This window comes from Pipistrellus kuhlii, unplaced genomic scaffold, assembly GCF_014108245.1.
Source record: "Pipistrellus kuhlii isolate mPipKuh1 unplaced genomic scaffold, mPipKuh1.p scaffold_m20_p_3, whole genome shotgun sequence".
Classification (NCBI taxonomy): Eukaryota; Metazoa; Chordata; class Mammalia; order Chiroptera; family Vespertilionidae; genus Pipistrellus; species Pipistrellus kuhlii.
The window spans coordinates 37,715,742-37,731,458 of record NW_023425529.1 but is presented as its reverse complement, the minus strand read 5'-3'; the positions used below and the strand labels follow the sequence as shown (position 1 = coordinate 37,731,458).

The 15,717-nt window shown below is 41.8% G+C and overlaps 1 protein-coding gene across 1 annotated transcript in view; it reads left to right on the top strand.

Moving 5' to 3' along the window:
• The first annotated feature begins 2,181 nt into the window (after positions 1-2,181).
• Positions 2,182-15,717, top strand: part of ADAMTS20 (ADAM metallopeptidase with thrombospondin type 1 motif 20) — a 167,425-nt gene continuing 153,889 nt past the window's right edge. The window contains exons 1-2 of the mRNA XM_036457992.2: positions 2,182-2,604; positions 3,187-3,548. Coding sequence (XP_036313885.1) covers positions 2,514-2,604; positions 3,187-3,548 — 453 coding nt within the window. The 5' untranslated portion in view covers positions 2,182-2,513. The remainder of the gene's footprint in view (positions 2,605-3,186; positions 3,549-15,717) is intronic.

Below are 15,717 nucleotides of genomic sequence, written 5' to 3'. Positions count from 1 at the left end.
ATATGAAAATATAACATTTATCTTCTATTAAATGAGGGAAATAATGCTCTTTATTAAACACTAGAGGCCCAATGCACGAAATTCATGCAAGAGTAGGCCTTCCTTTCCCTGGCTGCTGGCAGGCACCCGTTCCCTCTGGCACCCGGGACCCGGGCTTCACTCACAGCCCTGCTTCATCCAGAAGGTCATCCGGCCTAATTAGCATATTATGCTTTTATTATTATAGATTGTAAAGATTATAAAGGCATAGAATACACATACCATGAATATTCCCATTTCTTAAAAAAAAAAAAAAAGGCCCTATTCTTAGAATAGAGCAGATTGAAAATCAAATACTCCATTACAAACCCTACTTTGAGTGACATCCAGCAATGGAAATGAAATACCTATTTTGCCTGCAGCCAGCAGTCAGATAGCCAATTAAACAGGTGCAGTTCTATTTTCTGTTATTTGTAGAGAGGAGGCATGGCTCTACTGTAAAGATGCATTCAGAACTGCAATGCAATTAAAATGACTCTAATGTCCTGAAGGTAACCACTAAATAGACAGGTGTAGGTGAAGTCCCTTTTTTTGTTTGTTTGTTTGAGTAACAGTACGCTTACCTTATAAAAACACCAGGAGAAGTCTGTCATTCTGTGATGAATAAAATGACACTTGTGAGGAAGGGGTACAAAAGAAGGGGATTGGTTGTGGAAGAATTACCATCGAAGCTGGGTAATTTCGTTGGCAAAAGTAAATGAAACTCTCCTTCTCTGAATAAGATTGTTCCGCATTTGTGAATAACAGATAGACCAAAAAGTGTGTGATGTAAAATTAAGAGGTATGCCACAAGAGGTCAATTCAAACAGAAATCTCATTGTTGAGAGCTCAGAGGAGGAAGGACAGACAGGGACTACATGGAGAGTGTATTCCTTTGTGTTTGTGGAAGTTTACCCACACACATCCCTTTACTTTTTCTTTCACATTCTTTCTCTCCTTTGGTTGGATTTCAAGGCAATCTGACTACTCTCTTTCCTTTTGTTTTCATACTGGTTATACAGAGAAGCAGTTATGGAACCTGCATATCAAACGGGTTGGGAACCTGGGAAATGAGAAAGTGATTCTGAAATGATGATTGCTTTCTGCTGCCCATGAGGTCCATCCAATTCCACAGACACCAGGTAACACAACTGGATGCAGAGCTACAGTAATTGTTTAGAGAGATCATTGTGGATATGTGAGGGTCATTTAGATATTTTATAATATAAGAAAATATAAAGTTTTTAAAAAGCAACATGATCATCAGAAAGTTTCATAAAAATTTTGACTCATAGGCAGGGGCAGATCCACATTTTGTGGGACTTGATGTTTTTATAATTTTGGGCCCCTTTGTGTATCCATTAAGTACAAACAACGACTATTAAAAGAACAAAAATCACAATAACTTGTCTGGGACCCTGGAGACTGAGAGCCTTTTCTTTTCGGGTTTCTTTAAACCATTTCCAGAAATTCCCACTCAGGAGTGTTTGTTGATTGCAACCTTAGCTTCTCCTCGGCACTTACAACACTTCAATTTCCAACATCTCCTAGACCTAGGCTAGCAAGCTTCAGGGGTAGCATCCTCTGCCTACAAGAACTAATAGCTCATTTTAACTTGCTCTTGAAGCCTAAAATGACCATGAAACGTAAATAACAGAAACTTTGCATCTGATGCTTCTTTCATTCTTTTTTTTTCATTTTTTATTACGATATTATATGTGTACATATCTTACCATTCCCCCTCCCCCATCCTATATAGGTCCTCCCTCCCCAGAGTTTTGCATCCATTGGTTATGCTTATATGCATACAACTCCTTCAGTTGATCTCTTATATCCCAAACCTCCACACACTTATCATCTCTCAGCCTCGGCCTCACCAGCTTGCATCCGTCTTGGGTTTTACAGGTCCCGGGCCGGGGTCCAGCGGAACCTCGGGCGATCCCACGTTGCACGCCCACAGCGGGCGCCCGCGGGGACCGCACTCCGCATGCAGCTCCAGCTCCGCGCTGGGGAGCGGGCCGCGCGCCGGAGGGCGAGCCCGGGCCGCGCCTCCCGCTGATTGGCCGGGGCCGGCCCCCGGGGCGGGCTCTCCCCGCGCTGGCCCGGCTCCGGGCGGCTATATTGGCACTGTTCCTGCTGGGTCGAGCCGCTTCCTCGCGCGGAGCTGGACCCGAGCTGAGGGCTCCTGAGGGCAGTGCCGGCGCGGGAAGCGGAGCGAGGCTGCTGAGCAAAAGGAAAAAAAAAAAAAAAAAGGAGGGGGCCGCGAGGCTGCAGGGCGATGAAGCAGCGGCTCAGGGAGCGGAGGCCGGCGGCGCGGCGAGACGGGCCGGCCCGGGGCCGGGGCTGCTGCTCGGGCGGCTGCTGAGGCGCCGCGGCGGCAGGCGGCGCGGAGAGCGGCGGGCGAGGGGAGCCGAGGCGCCGGAGGAGCGCGGGGGCAGCCGGCCGGGGGCCGGGGTTGGCCTCCTGGGCGGGGATCTCCCCCTCCGGGTGCAACCATGCGGGTGGCCAAGTGGCTGACGGGGCTGCTCTACCAGCTCTCGCTCTTCATCACCAGGTCTTGGGAAGTTCACTTCCACCCCAGGCAAGGTGAGGTCGCCGCGCGGCGAGGTGGCTGGGGGCTGGGGCCGGGAGGGGGGGACCCCCCAGGACGGAGCTGGGGGGAGTGAGCGGCTCAGCCCGTTGGGGAGCCCCGGCTCTGCAGGGGGCTCCAGAGACTCCCGGGTCAGGTCGGGGCCTCCCCAACATCCCGAGAGGTTGTCGCTGGGTCGGGTTTCGAGGAATCGTGCGCGGGGGACGGGACTCCCTCCGGGGACCATGCGGCGGGGCCGGGGCGCGTGGGGCCGGGGGGCGCAGGGGAGAGCGGGGAGGGTTGGGGAAGGTGGTGGGCTGCTCAGGGCCTGGAGGGTCAGGGTCTTAGCTCGGGGAGGGTGAAGCCGGTTCAGGAGTGTGGGAAAAGCCGGGGGGTCACACTCACAGGGGGTGCACACGTGTGTGTTTGTGTGCGCGCGCGCTCGCCATCCTGTGTGCCTTGGTGGTTCTGGGGAGTTGGGACCTGGGGTCTCCGGCGGGGACGTTTGGGTGGGCGAAGTTTGGGGGTCGGGGTTGGAAACACGTGGGAGCGGGCGGGGCATGGAGGAGGGCTCAATGGCCATCTCCCTGTGGTTGCAGAAGCGCTGGTGAGGACCCTGGCCTCTTATGAAGTGGTGACCCCCGCGCGGGTCAATGAGTTCGGCGAAGTGTTCCCGCAGAGCCGCCACTTCAGCCGGAGGAAGCGCAGCTCGGAGGCGCCCGAGCCCACGCCGCCCAGGACGCACTACCGAATCAGCGCCTACGGGCAGCTGTTCCAGCTGAACCTGAGCGCCGACGCGGCCTTCCTGGCCGATGGCTACACCGAGGTGCACGTGGGGGCCCCCGCGCGCGGGGCGGCCAGGAGCCAGGCGGCGGCCCCGGGCTTGCGCCACTGCTTCTACCGCGGCCAGGTCAATGCCCGGGAGGATCATATAGCGGTCTTCAGCCTCTGCGGAGGCCTGGTAAGCAAGCACCCTCCGGTCCTGGGACGTTTTCTTGAGATCCAATCTAAAAGGGCTCCTCCATTCAGGCAGCCATGGAATGGCTTTTTCCCCCCGAGTTAGTGATTGGTGACCCAAGAGATCAGAGGGGGTCACTGGAGGGATTAACACCTAAATGAACCCAAGCCAGAGGCCGCTCCTTCCTGCAGCGAGGGGCTTGGAGGAACAGCATGTCTACCTGCTGGGCAAAAAGAACTCCACCGTGAAAAGCAGAGAGAGAGGTCAGACTCAAAGAGGCCCAGTGAGTGAGTCAGGGAGTGGCCCTGTGGCCTCTGCTATGAGTGAAGTCTGGGTTTCACTCTGACACTTCCATTCCTGGCCATCTGGTGAGGCAGAGCCTCCTGGACTAAAGTTTGTTCTTTAAGTTTTAGGCTGGTAGAAGGAAAAGAATGTATACCTATAACGAGAAGGTTTGAAAGGAAGAGTGGGTTTTCAGGAGTCGGTGGATGCTCATGAATCCATGCAGTACAGAATAGGGAAGAGGTTGAATCTGACTGTTTAAATACATTGCCTTAAACAAAATATAGTAGCGTATCTACCGTGGCCTGGTGCCAGCAAATGGTCATTAGAGTCACAAGAGTAAAAGATGGATATAGTAAGAAAACCTTATTGTGGGGAGGAAATGAAATGAAACACATAGAACCCAGTATTTTGTTTCTCTCCCTCTAAAACACATTGTAAATCTTTTTGCCATGGTTTTCTTCAATCTGGGGAAACATCTTCTCTAAATTCTCCTAAAATAATAACTCATATGTTATTTTACACAGGTAAAAGATCTAATTGGCTTCCTTGTAAATACTAACAGTAATCAAATTGTTACAACTATTACAATTTGTGGTGCTGCGATGTATACTTCTTTGAGAATTCATTCAATATCTATTGGGAGGGGTCTGTTGACTACAATACTTTTCCAGTGGCAATGACTATAAAAGATCCAGATAGCTACATCAAGTCTAATGTAATACAGAAGTATCAGTTTATTAGAAACAAAGTAACAATATCTGTGGTTTTTACTTCCAATCATACTTTTAAGAAATGTTAGGTATCAGAGGTTAGTAAAAATAAAGATGTAATACTTTTCCCATCCAAGTTCATGAGTTCATGGTACCTAAGGCAAATAACACTTCTATTAAAACATATGAGCTCCCTTCATCATTAACTCCTCCAATAAATTCATGTTCAAGAAGAGACAACCACTAGGACTTTGATTATAGGATTCTAGTGTTCTTCTCAAGTAGTTTAGTTTTTTTCTTTTTTTTGGAACAAATTTTAAAAGAATAGTCATAGAACATCAACACTTTATTCTTTAATTAAATAAAATAAATGGATAATAGTTCTTCACCAGACCACATGTAATATATCCTCTCCAGTTAATTGATGTAAGATGCCTTCCTGGGTGTCATTACTAAATAAACTTGGAAAGTCTCTTTGGTCTGTGTGTATAAGTTATTATTTTTTTCTTTTTACTTTATCCCTTAAACTCTTTCACCCAGCTCTTCCAACCCTCCTGCCCTCCGACAGCAGTCAGTCAGTTCTCGGTATCTATGATTCTGTTTCTATTTTGTTTGTTATGTTGCTCATTAGATTCCACATGTAACTGATATCATATGATATTTATTTTTCTCTGACTGACTTGTTTCACTTAGCACAATACTCTTCAGGTCCATCCATGCTTCCATAAAAGGTAAGATTTCCTTGTTTACAGCCACGCAGTATTCCATTGTGTAAATCACATGTGTCAAACACAAGGCCCTCGGGCCAAATCCGTCCAGCCAGGCCTTGCAATGTGGCCCGCACCGCGCTGTCATCACTGCACTCCGCTGCGTTTCCATCACAATGACAGTTTATGACTGTTCAGTAAACCATTCGGCCCGCGATTTAGGCTGGATTTTAGATTTTGGCCCCTTCTCTGATTGAGTTCGACACCCCTAGTGTAAATGAACCATAGCTTTTTTAATCCACTCATCTACTGATAAGCTCTTGTATTAATTCCAAATCTTGGCTATTCCAAATAAGTTTGTAAGGAACATAAGGGTGCATATATTTCTTCGAAGTACTATTTTGTTTTTTATTTTTTTTAAATAAATCTTTATTGTTCATATTATTACAAATGTTCCTCACCCCCCCCCCCCCCTTAATTGCTCTCCTCCACCAGGTTCCCACCCCACCCTCTGCCCTTTCCCCACCCCCCATTGTCCTCATCCATAGGTGCACAGTTTTTGTTCAGTCTCTTCCCTCACCCCCACACTCCTTTTCCCCGTGAATCATCAGTCCAGTCCCCTTCCATACCTCTGATTCTATTATATTCACCAGTTAATATTGTTCATCAGATTTTTTAATTCCCTTGGTTTTTAGTTTCACTTGTTGATAGTTATGTTTTTGTTGTTCATAATTTTTATCTTTATTTTCTTCCTCTTCCTAAATAACCCCCTTCAGCAATTCATATAATTCTGGTTTGGCGGTGATGAATTCCTTTAGCTTTTTTTTTATTTGTGAAGCTCTTTATCCGGCCTTCGATTCTGAGTGATAGCTTTGCTGGGTAGAGTATTTTTGACTGTAGGTTCTTGCTATTCATCACCTTGAATATTTCTTGCCATTCCCATCGGGTCTGCATGGTTTCTCTTGAGAAGTCAGCTGACAATCATATGGGTGCTCCTTTATAGGTAACTACCTGCTTTTCTCTTGCTGCTTTTAATATTCTCTCTTTGTCTTTTGCTCTTGGGATTTTAATTATGATGTGTCTTGGTGTGGTCCTCTTTGGATTCCTTTAGTTTGGGGTTCTGCGTGGTTCCTGGACTCATAAGTCTATTTCTTTCCCCAGGTGGGGGAAGTTTTCTGTTACTATTTCTTCCAGTATTCTTTCGGTATCTTGCTTTCTCTCTTCTTCTGGGATCCCCATAATTCTGATGTTGGTTCGCTTGAAATTGTCCCAGAGGTTTCTTACACCAGCGTTTTTCAACCGCTGTTCCGCGGCACACTAGTGTGCCGTGAGATGTTGCCTGGTGTGCCGTAGGTGCAGACAAGACAAGAATTTTATAATTTTTCACTATTTTGTTTACTTAATATTTCATAATAAAGTAATTATAAAATACTTTCTTTGTGTTTATTTGATTCCTATTCAAGAGAATTACTTTATATATAGTCAATATAGGCACAGAGTTAAATTTTTTAACATTTTCTAATGGTGGTGTGCCTCGTGATTTTTTTCATGAAACAAGTGTGCCTTTGCCCAAAAAAGGTTGAAAAACACTGTCTTACACTATCTTCAACTTTTTGGATTTTCTTATCTTCTTGCTTCTGCAGAGGAGTGTCCTCTGGCTCTTTGTGTTCTAAATCTTTGTCTTGACTCTTTCGATCTTCCATTCTGATTTTAGGACTTTGTATAATATTTTTTATTTCAGACAATGTTTTCTATATTCCTAGTTGATCCCTTTTTATATCCTTATAGGTCTCATTTATTTTATTAGCCTTTTTTAGGATATTTTTGAAAAGCCTTATAACTGTAGTTTTGAATTCAATGTCCATTATTTTCTTTTCCTCCATCTCCTTCCTTTGTGTCCTGCCTCTTGTCTGCATTTTAGTTGTTTTCCTGATTTGATGGAAGTTTTGTGTGCTAGGTGTTCTGGTAGAGCCCAGTAGCACAGCCTTCCCAGTTACCTGCAGTGGACAATCTTGGTGTAGCCCTTTGTGGGCTGTGTGTGCAGTCTTGTTGTTAAGCCTTGTTTATTGTTGATATCACTGGGAAGCATTGATCTCTGAGCAAATTGGCTGTGAGGATAAGCAGTGTCTCAGCTAGGAGAGCTTTTGTACTCTGCTTGGATGGGGCGGAGTCTCAGGGTGGCACAGACAATCTTTGGTTCCTATCAGTCTCGCCTTAGAAAAGTTCTGTTCGCGGTGAGTCTTGCTGGATTGGTTGCAGGCGCGCGCACCTCTTTGGTAAAGGTGCAGACAAGCTTTGGATTCCGGCCAGTCCTTTCTTAGAGAAAGCCAGCCTCTTGGAGAGCTTCTGTGCTCAGCTTGGATAGGGTGGAGTCTTGGGGTGGTGCAGACAAGCTTTGTTTTCCTGTCGGCTCCTCCCCAAGATCTGCAGTAATGGCCTCTGGCTTCACACACCTCCGACAGATCTCTGCCCAATGCCTGACAGTGTGGCCTCTCCCTGATTGGGGCCATCTATTACATGAGCAATAGGGTGATTCTGTTTTCCTCTCGATCAAGAAAGCCAGCTGCATGTTAGCTGTCGCCCACTCCCAGCGCCGAGAGTAAGCCAGTAGCGAACTCACCGGTCCGCCCTCTTCGCGCACCTGGAGTTGGCCAGCAGCAATTTCGACCCGGCCCTCCCTCTCCATGCCGGGAGTAAGCCAGGGCCGTTTCACATGCACAGGTCTCTGTTCCTTCACAGTTTCTGAGGGTCAGCGCGCCTTCTCTCTCCTTCCCAGATGGCAGAGCCTCCTCTTAGCTAGCCTTCCTGTGCTTCAGAGCAATGCCTCCCCTGTTTTCCAGTTCTAAATTAAAATTTGTTGTGGTAGGCTGCCTTCGGGTGTCTACCCTATGCCACCATCTTGGTTTCTCCTGAAGTACTATTTTGGAGTTTTTTCAGGTTTATTCTCAGAAGTGAAATTGCTGTGTCATAAAGCAGTTCCATTTTGAATTTTTTGAGGAAACTTCTATGTTTTACACAGTGCCTGCACTAATATGCATTCCCACCAACAGTGCACAAAGTTTTCCTTATTCCATATCCTTATCAGCACTTGTTTTTTGGTTTATTGATGATAACCATTCTGAGTCATGAGGTGATCTCTTGCTGTAGTTTCAACATGCATTTCTCTGATGATTAATGACATTAAACATCATTTCATATGTCTGTTGGTAATCTATATATCCTCTTTGGACAAAGTTTATTTAGGTCTCTTACTCGTTTTTTAATTGCATTGTTTTATTTATTTATTTATTTATTTATTCTTCTGCTTGTTTTCTTTCTTTTTTTTTTTTTAATAAATTTTTATTGTTCATATTATTACAAATGTTCCTTTCCCTCCCTTCTCACCCCACCCTCTGCCCTTTCCCCACCCCCCATTGTCCTCATCCATAGGTGCACAGTTTATGTTCAGTCTCTTCCCACATCCCCCTCTCCCCTTTTCCCCAAGAATAAACAGTTCACTCCCCTTCCATATCTCTGATTCTATTATATTCAACAGTTAATATTGTTCCTCAGATTTTTTTCTTTTAGTTTCCTTGGTTTTTAGATTCACTTGTTGATAGTTACGTATTTGTTGTTCATAATTTTTATCTTTATTTACTTTCTCTTCTGAAAGAACCCCCTTCAGCAATTCATATAATTCTGGTTTGGTGGTGATGAACTCCTTTAGCTTTTTTTTTATTAGTGAAGCTCTTTATCTGACCTTCGAATCTGAGTGATAGCTTTGCTGGATAGATTATCTTTGGCTGTAGGTTCTTGCTATTCATCACCTTGAATATTTCTTGCCATTCCCTTCTGGCCTGCATGATTTCTGTTGAGAAATCAGCTGACAATCATATAGGTGCTCCTTTATAGGTAACTACCTTCTTTGCTCTTGCTTCTTTTAATATTCTCTCTTTGTCTTTTGCCCTTGGAATCTTAATTATGATTTGTCTTGCTGTGGTCCTTTTTGGATTCCTTTTATTTGGAGTTCTGTGTGCTTCCTGGACTTGTAAGTCCAATTCTTTCACCAGGTGGGGGAAGTTTTCTGTCACTTTTTCTTTCAGTATGTTTTCGATATCTTGCTCTCTCTCATCTTCTGGGGCCCCCATAATTCTGATGTTGGATTGTTTGAAGTTGTCCCAGAGGTTTCTTACATCATCTTCAATTTTCTGGATTCTCTTGCCTTCTAGCTTCTGCAGAGGAGTGTCTTCTGGCTCTTTATGTTCCAAATCTTTGACTTGATTCTTGCGATTTTCCATTCTGTTTTTAGGACTCTGTATAATATTTTTTATTTCAGACAATGTATTCTTTATTTCTTGTTGATCCCTTTTCATATCCTCATAGGTCTCATTTATTTTATCGGCCTTTTCTAGGAAACTCTTGAAAAACCTTATAAGTGTGGTTTTGAACTCTATATCCAGTCACTTTTTGTCCTCCATTTCTTTTGTTTGTGATCTATTTGGTTTAGGCATTTTCGCAGGCAGCGTTCCTGATGGGGTGGGGTTTCAGGGTGGAGCCTACAGCCTTGGCTTCCGTCAGCCCCGCCCTATGCGACTCCTGAGACTCAGGGTCTTTCAGTACTTGTTGCAAGCGCCTCTGAGAGAAAGGTGCCCTCGATTTTCGCCTGCTGCCAAACTGTCTATGCTCTCCCCCAATGAGTCTGGTATTGGGGTTCAGTTCAGTTGGTAGTGGGATTGGAGGTGGTGTTCAGAGCAGTCTGGAGCCCCTGTCTCCTTCCCGTCAGGGCAATCCCGTGGCACAGCTGGCCGGCCCTTCTCTGTGCGCAGTGTGCGCGCCTCGCCTCCGGGACCTCCTTTCGCCGCTTCCCCGGAGTCCCGCCTTACAGCCCGGCTCCCTATGGATGAGCCTGGGTCCCTGGGGTCTGGCCTAGAATTGGGGTTCAGAGCAGTTGGAGCTGGGCCCAGCACAGTGGGAGCTTTTCTCTCCTTCCCGCTTGGGACCGCCAGCCAGGCACTCGGCCTCCCTTCTCTCGGGCTCTGTCCTCTCTGCGCGCGCCGCGTGTCTCCGTACCTTGGGCTTTTCCAGCTCCTCCGCGCTTCCTTCTTGTTTTCTCCTTGCTTCTTGTTGTAGAATTTCCAGTCAGTCAACTTTCCTGTAGTTCTGGGTAATGTCCATTTTATATTTTAGTTGTATTTTATTGAAATTGTTGTGTGCGGCTGCGGCTAGTTGCCTACCCAAGCAGCCATCTTGGATTCTCCTCGCATTGTTTGTTTTTTTGATGTTGAGTTGTAAGAGTTATTTATACATTTTGGAAATTACCTTCTTATCATATGTATCATTGGCAAATATGTTCTCCCATTTAGTGAGTTGTCTTTCCATTTTGCAGATGGTTTTCTTTGCTGTGCAAAAACTGTTTAGTAGTTTGATGTAGTTTGATGTAGTCCCATTTAGTTATTTTTTTTTTTTTGAGGAGATATATCAGAAAAAATATTACTATAAGATATGTTTTGAGATTTTACTGCCTATGTTTTCTTCTATGATTTTTATGGTTTTACAACTTACATTTAAGTATTTAATCAATTTTTTTATTTTATTCTTGGGATGGTGTAAGTAGGTGGTCTAGTTTAATTTTTTGCATGTGAGTGTCCAATTTTCCCAGCATCATTTATTGAAGAGAGTGTCTTTACCCCATTGTGTATTTTTTCCTCCTCTGTCAAATATTAAATGACCATGAAGGTGTGGGTTATTCTGTTCTATGGATCTATATGTCTGTTTTATGCCAGTACCAATCCGTTTCGATTAGTTTGACCTTATAGCTTAATATCCAGTATTGTGATCTCCAACTTTGTTCTTCTTTCTCAAGATTACTGAGGCTAGTTTGGTGTCTTTGTGTTTCCACATAAATTTTTGGAATATTAATTCTAGATTTCTGTGATGTACCATTGGTATTTTAATAGGAATTGTGTTGAACCTATAGATCATTTGGAGTAGTATCACCTTTTAATGATATTAATTCTTCCTATCCATGAACACACTATATGCTTCCACTTATTTAATCTTCCTCAATTTCTTCATATTCTATAATTTTCTGAGTATAGGTCTTTAACCTCCTTGGTTACATTTTTTTTTCTGGCTACTTTATTTTTTGTTGCCATTGCAATTGTAAATGGGATTGTTTTGCTAATTTATCATTCTGATAGTTCCCTTTTGGTGTATAAAAATGCCACTGATTTCTGAATATTAATTTTTGTATCCTGCTAATTTACCAAATTCATTGATCAGTTCTAGTAGGTTTTTTTTTTTTAATGGAATCTTTAGGGTTTTATAAAGATTTGTGAGTAACAGTTTTACTTCTTCCTTTTCAATTGGTATGCCTTTTATTTCTTCTTTTTGTCTGATTGCTGTGACTAAACCATCCAGTACTATGTCACATAAGAGTGGTGAATGTCGACATTCTTGACTTATTCCTGACCTTGAAGGAATCACTTTTAGTTTTTGCCCATTGAGTATGATATTGGTTGTGGATTTGTCATATATGGGCATTGTTATGATAAGATACTTTTCTTCTTTTTCCTGAGAGTATTTATAAAAAATGAGTGTTGGATTTTAGAAAATGCTTTTTCTGCATCTATTGATATGATTATGTGGTTTTTATTCTTCATTTTATTTATGTGGTGTATCACATTTATTGATTTGTGGATATTGAACCAATCTTGCATCCCTGGAAAAAAAATCCCACTTTTGTGTGTAGGGTCTTTTTAATGTCTTGTTGGATCCTATTAGCTAATTTGTTGTTGAAGATTTTAGCAGTAAGTTTACCAGGCATTTTGGCCTATAACTTTTTTTTGTAGTGTCTTTATTTGGTTTTGAAATTAGGATAATGCTGGCCTCATTATCCTAATTTCAAGAGCTTGGGAGTCTTTCTTCATTTTTAATTTTTTAAAATAGTTTGAGAAGGAAAAGTGTTAGTTCTTTGAATGTTTGGTAAAATTCTCCTGCAAAGCCATTCGGTCCAGAACTTTTGGTTTTTGGGGAGTTTTTCATTATTGCTTCAATTCCATTAGTTGTAATTGGTTGATTAAGAGTTTATGATTTTTTTTTTCTGATTCCATTTTGAAAGATTGCATGTTTCTATAAATTTATTCATTTCACCCAGGTTGTCCAACCCAATATTTTGGCATATAGTTGTTCATAATATTTTCATTTCTTTGTATTCAGTGATGTCTATTGTTTCTTCTTCTTCTTTTCATTTCTGATTTTATTTATTTGAGTCTGCTCTCTTTTTTCCTTTGAGACTGGTTAAAGGTTAGTCTATCTTGTTTATCTTTTTAAAAAAATATATTTTATTGTTTTTTTATAGAGAGGAAGGGAGAGGGATATAGAGCGAGAAACATCTGTGCCTGCAACCAAGGTACATGCCCTTGACCGGAATCGAACCTGGGACCCTTCAGTCTGCAGGCTGACGCTCTATCCACTGAGCCAAACCAGTCAGGGCAATCTTGTTTATCTTTTTCAATATCCAGCTCTTGGTTTTATTGATATTTTATATATACTTTTTAAAATTCTCTTTATTTCATTTATTTCCTTTCTGGTCTTTATTATTTCCTTCCTTCTACTTACTCTGGGCTTTGTTTGTTGTTGTTTTTTTAGTTGTTTTAAGTAGAGGGTTAGGTTACTTATTTGAGATTTTTCTTGTTTCTTGAGGTAGGCCTGCAATGCTATGAATTTCCCTTTTAGGATTGCTTTTGCTATATCCCATAGATTTTGGGTTATTGTATGTTCATTTTCATTTTTCTCAAGGTAACTTTTGGTTTCTTTTTTGATCTCATTGTTAGCCCATTTATTGTTTAATAACATGTTACTTAGCTCCCATATGTTTGAGTGTTTTTCCTTTTTTATGGTAATTGGTTTCTGGTTTCATACCATTGTGGTTGGAGAATATGTCTGATATGATTTCAATCTTCTTGAATTTATTAAGACTTGCTTTGTGTCCTAACATGTGGTCTATCCTGGAGAATGTTCCATGTGGACTTGAAAAGAATTTATATTCTGTTGCTTTGGGAGGAAGTATTCTGTAAATATCAATTAAATTCATCTGGTTTAGTGTATTGCTTAAGGTTGCTGTGCTTTTTTTTTTTTTTTTTTTTTTGGTCTGGAAGATCTAACTACTGATGCTAATGGAGTATTAAAATCCTCCACTATGACTATATTATTACTATTGATCTCTCTCTTAATGTCTGCCAAGACTTAATATACTAAGGTGCTCCTATGTTGGGTGTATGTGCTTACAAGGGTTATATCCTCTTGTTGGGTTGATTCCTTTAGTATTATATAGTGACCTCCTTTGTCTCTTGTTAAGATCTTTGTTTTAAAATATATTTTGTCTAATATAAGTATTGATACATCAGTTGTTTTGTTTTTCATGGAATATCTTTTTTTATCGCTTCACTTTCAGTCTGTATGTATCCTTTGTTCTGAGGTGGGCCTCTTGTAGACAGCACATATATCATGTTATCCATTCAGCTATACTATGTCTTTTTTTCCTATTTTTAAATATATTTTATTGATTTTTTTGCAGAGAGGAAGAGAGGGATAGATAGTTAGAAACATCGATGAGAGAGAAACATCTATCAGCTGCTTCATGCACACCCCTTATTGGGGATGTGCCCACAACCCAGGTACATGCCCTTGACTGGAATCAAACCTGGGACCCCAGTCTGCAAGCCAACACTCTATTCACTGAGCCAAACCAGTTTCGGCTACACTATGTCTTTTCACTGAAACATTTAATTCATTTACATTTTAACTAATTATCGAGAGGTACTTTCTTATGGCCATTTTATTTTTTTATACTTATGTTCTTCTCTTTCATTTTTTTTTATTCTTCTTCTTAAAGAAGGTCCCTTAACATTTCTTGCAATACTGGTTTGGTGTTAATTAACTTCTTATTTTTTGTTTGTTTGTTTGCTTGTTTGGGAAGCTCTTTATTTCTTCTTTAGTTTTAAATGATAGCCTTTCTGGATAGAGTAATTTTGGTTATAGGTCCTTTACATCACTTTGAATATATCATGCCATTCCCTCTGGCTTGAAGTATTTCTGTTGAGAAATCATCTGACAGCCTTATGGGAGGTCCCTTGTAGCTAACTGTCTTTCTCTTGCAGCTCAAAAATTTCTTTTTTTAACTGTAATCTTTGCCATTTTAATTATGATGAGTTGGTATGGGCCTCTTTGAGTTCATATTATTTGGGACTCTGTGCTTCCTGGACTTGTGTATCACTTTCTTTCACCAGGCTAGGTACATTTTCAGCCATTGTTTCTTCAAATAAGTTCTCTATTCTTTGTTCATTCTATTCTCTTTCTGGTACCCTTATGATGTGGATGTGATGCTTGATGTTGTTCCAAAGGTCCCTGAGATTTTTCTCATTTAAAAAAAAATACTTATTTGTTGTTATTGCTCTGCTTGGGTATTTTCTGTTATCTAGTCCTCTAAATCACTGATTGAATACTCTGCTTCATCTAACTTGCTGTTGATTACTTGTAGTGTATTCTTCATTTCAGATATTGTGTTCTTCCTTTCTGACTGGTTCTTATGGTTTCTATGTCCTTTTTAATTCTTACTATCTCTTTAAATTCTCATTGATATAATCCACTCTTCCCCTAGGTTTTTGAGCATCCATATAACCATTGTTTTAAACGCTGCATCTGGTATCTTCATTGCTTCCATTTCATTTTGTTATTTTTTCTGGAGATTTCTCTTGTTTTTCACTTGGGGCATATTTCTTTGTCTCTCCATTTTGTCTGTCTTTTTGTGTTTGACTCTGTGTAGTAGGTAGATCTATTACTCTCAAACTTGTTATCGGGTATAGTAATAATTAATGTCGTTTTTAAACATTCGTTTAAAATCTTGCTTGGCGTTGACTTGTATTGACATAACCTTCAAACACATGGTATCTACAGAACGTGTGAAGTGCAATGAACAAGTTTTGCTTGAAAAAGTTTGTGTTTGGTTTGGTTTTTGTTGCAAAACTAGGGCTAAGAAGATGGCGGATGAAGAGCATATTCGGCACTGCATGCTTTATGAGTTCCAATTAGGAAGAAAAGCAAGTGAGGCTGCAAAAAACATCTGTAGTGCTCTTGGTCAAGATGCAGTTAGCGCCAGAAAATGCCAGCATTGGTTTGAGAAATTTCGCGAGGGAAATTTTTCGTTAGATGACAAGAGTGGTCGAGGCCGTGTGTCCAATTTTGATCAAGAAGCTCTTCAAGCTCTTTTGGTGCAAAATCCTCAAATTACCCAACAAGAGCTTGCGACAACTTTAAATTGTTCACAAAAAACAATTTCCAATCAATTGCGTGCACTTGGCAAAGTCCAAAAGTTTGGAAAATGGGTTCCTCATGAGTTGACCGACAACAACCGTAATCAAAGAGTCACAATTTGCAGTTCGCTCCTCTCTCAGTCAAAACCGTTTGCCTGTTTTTAGAGCAAATTGTTAC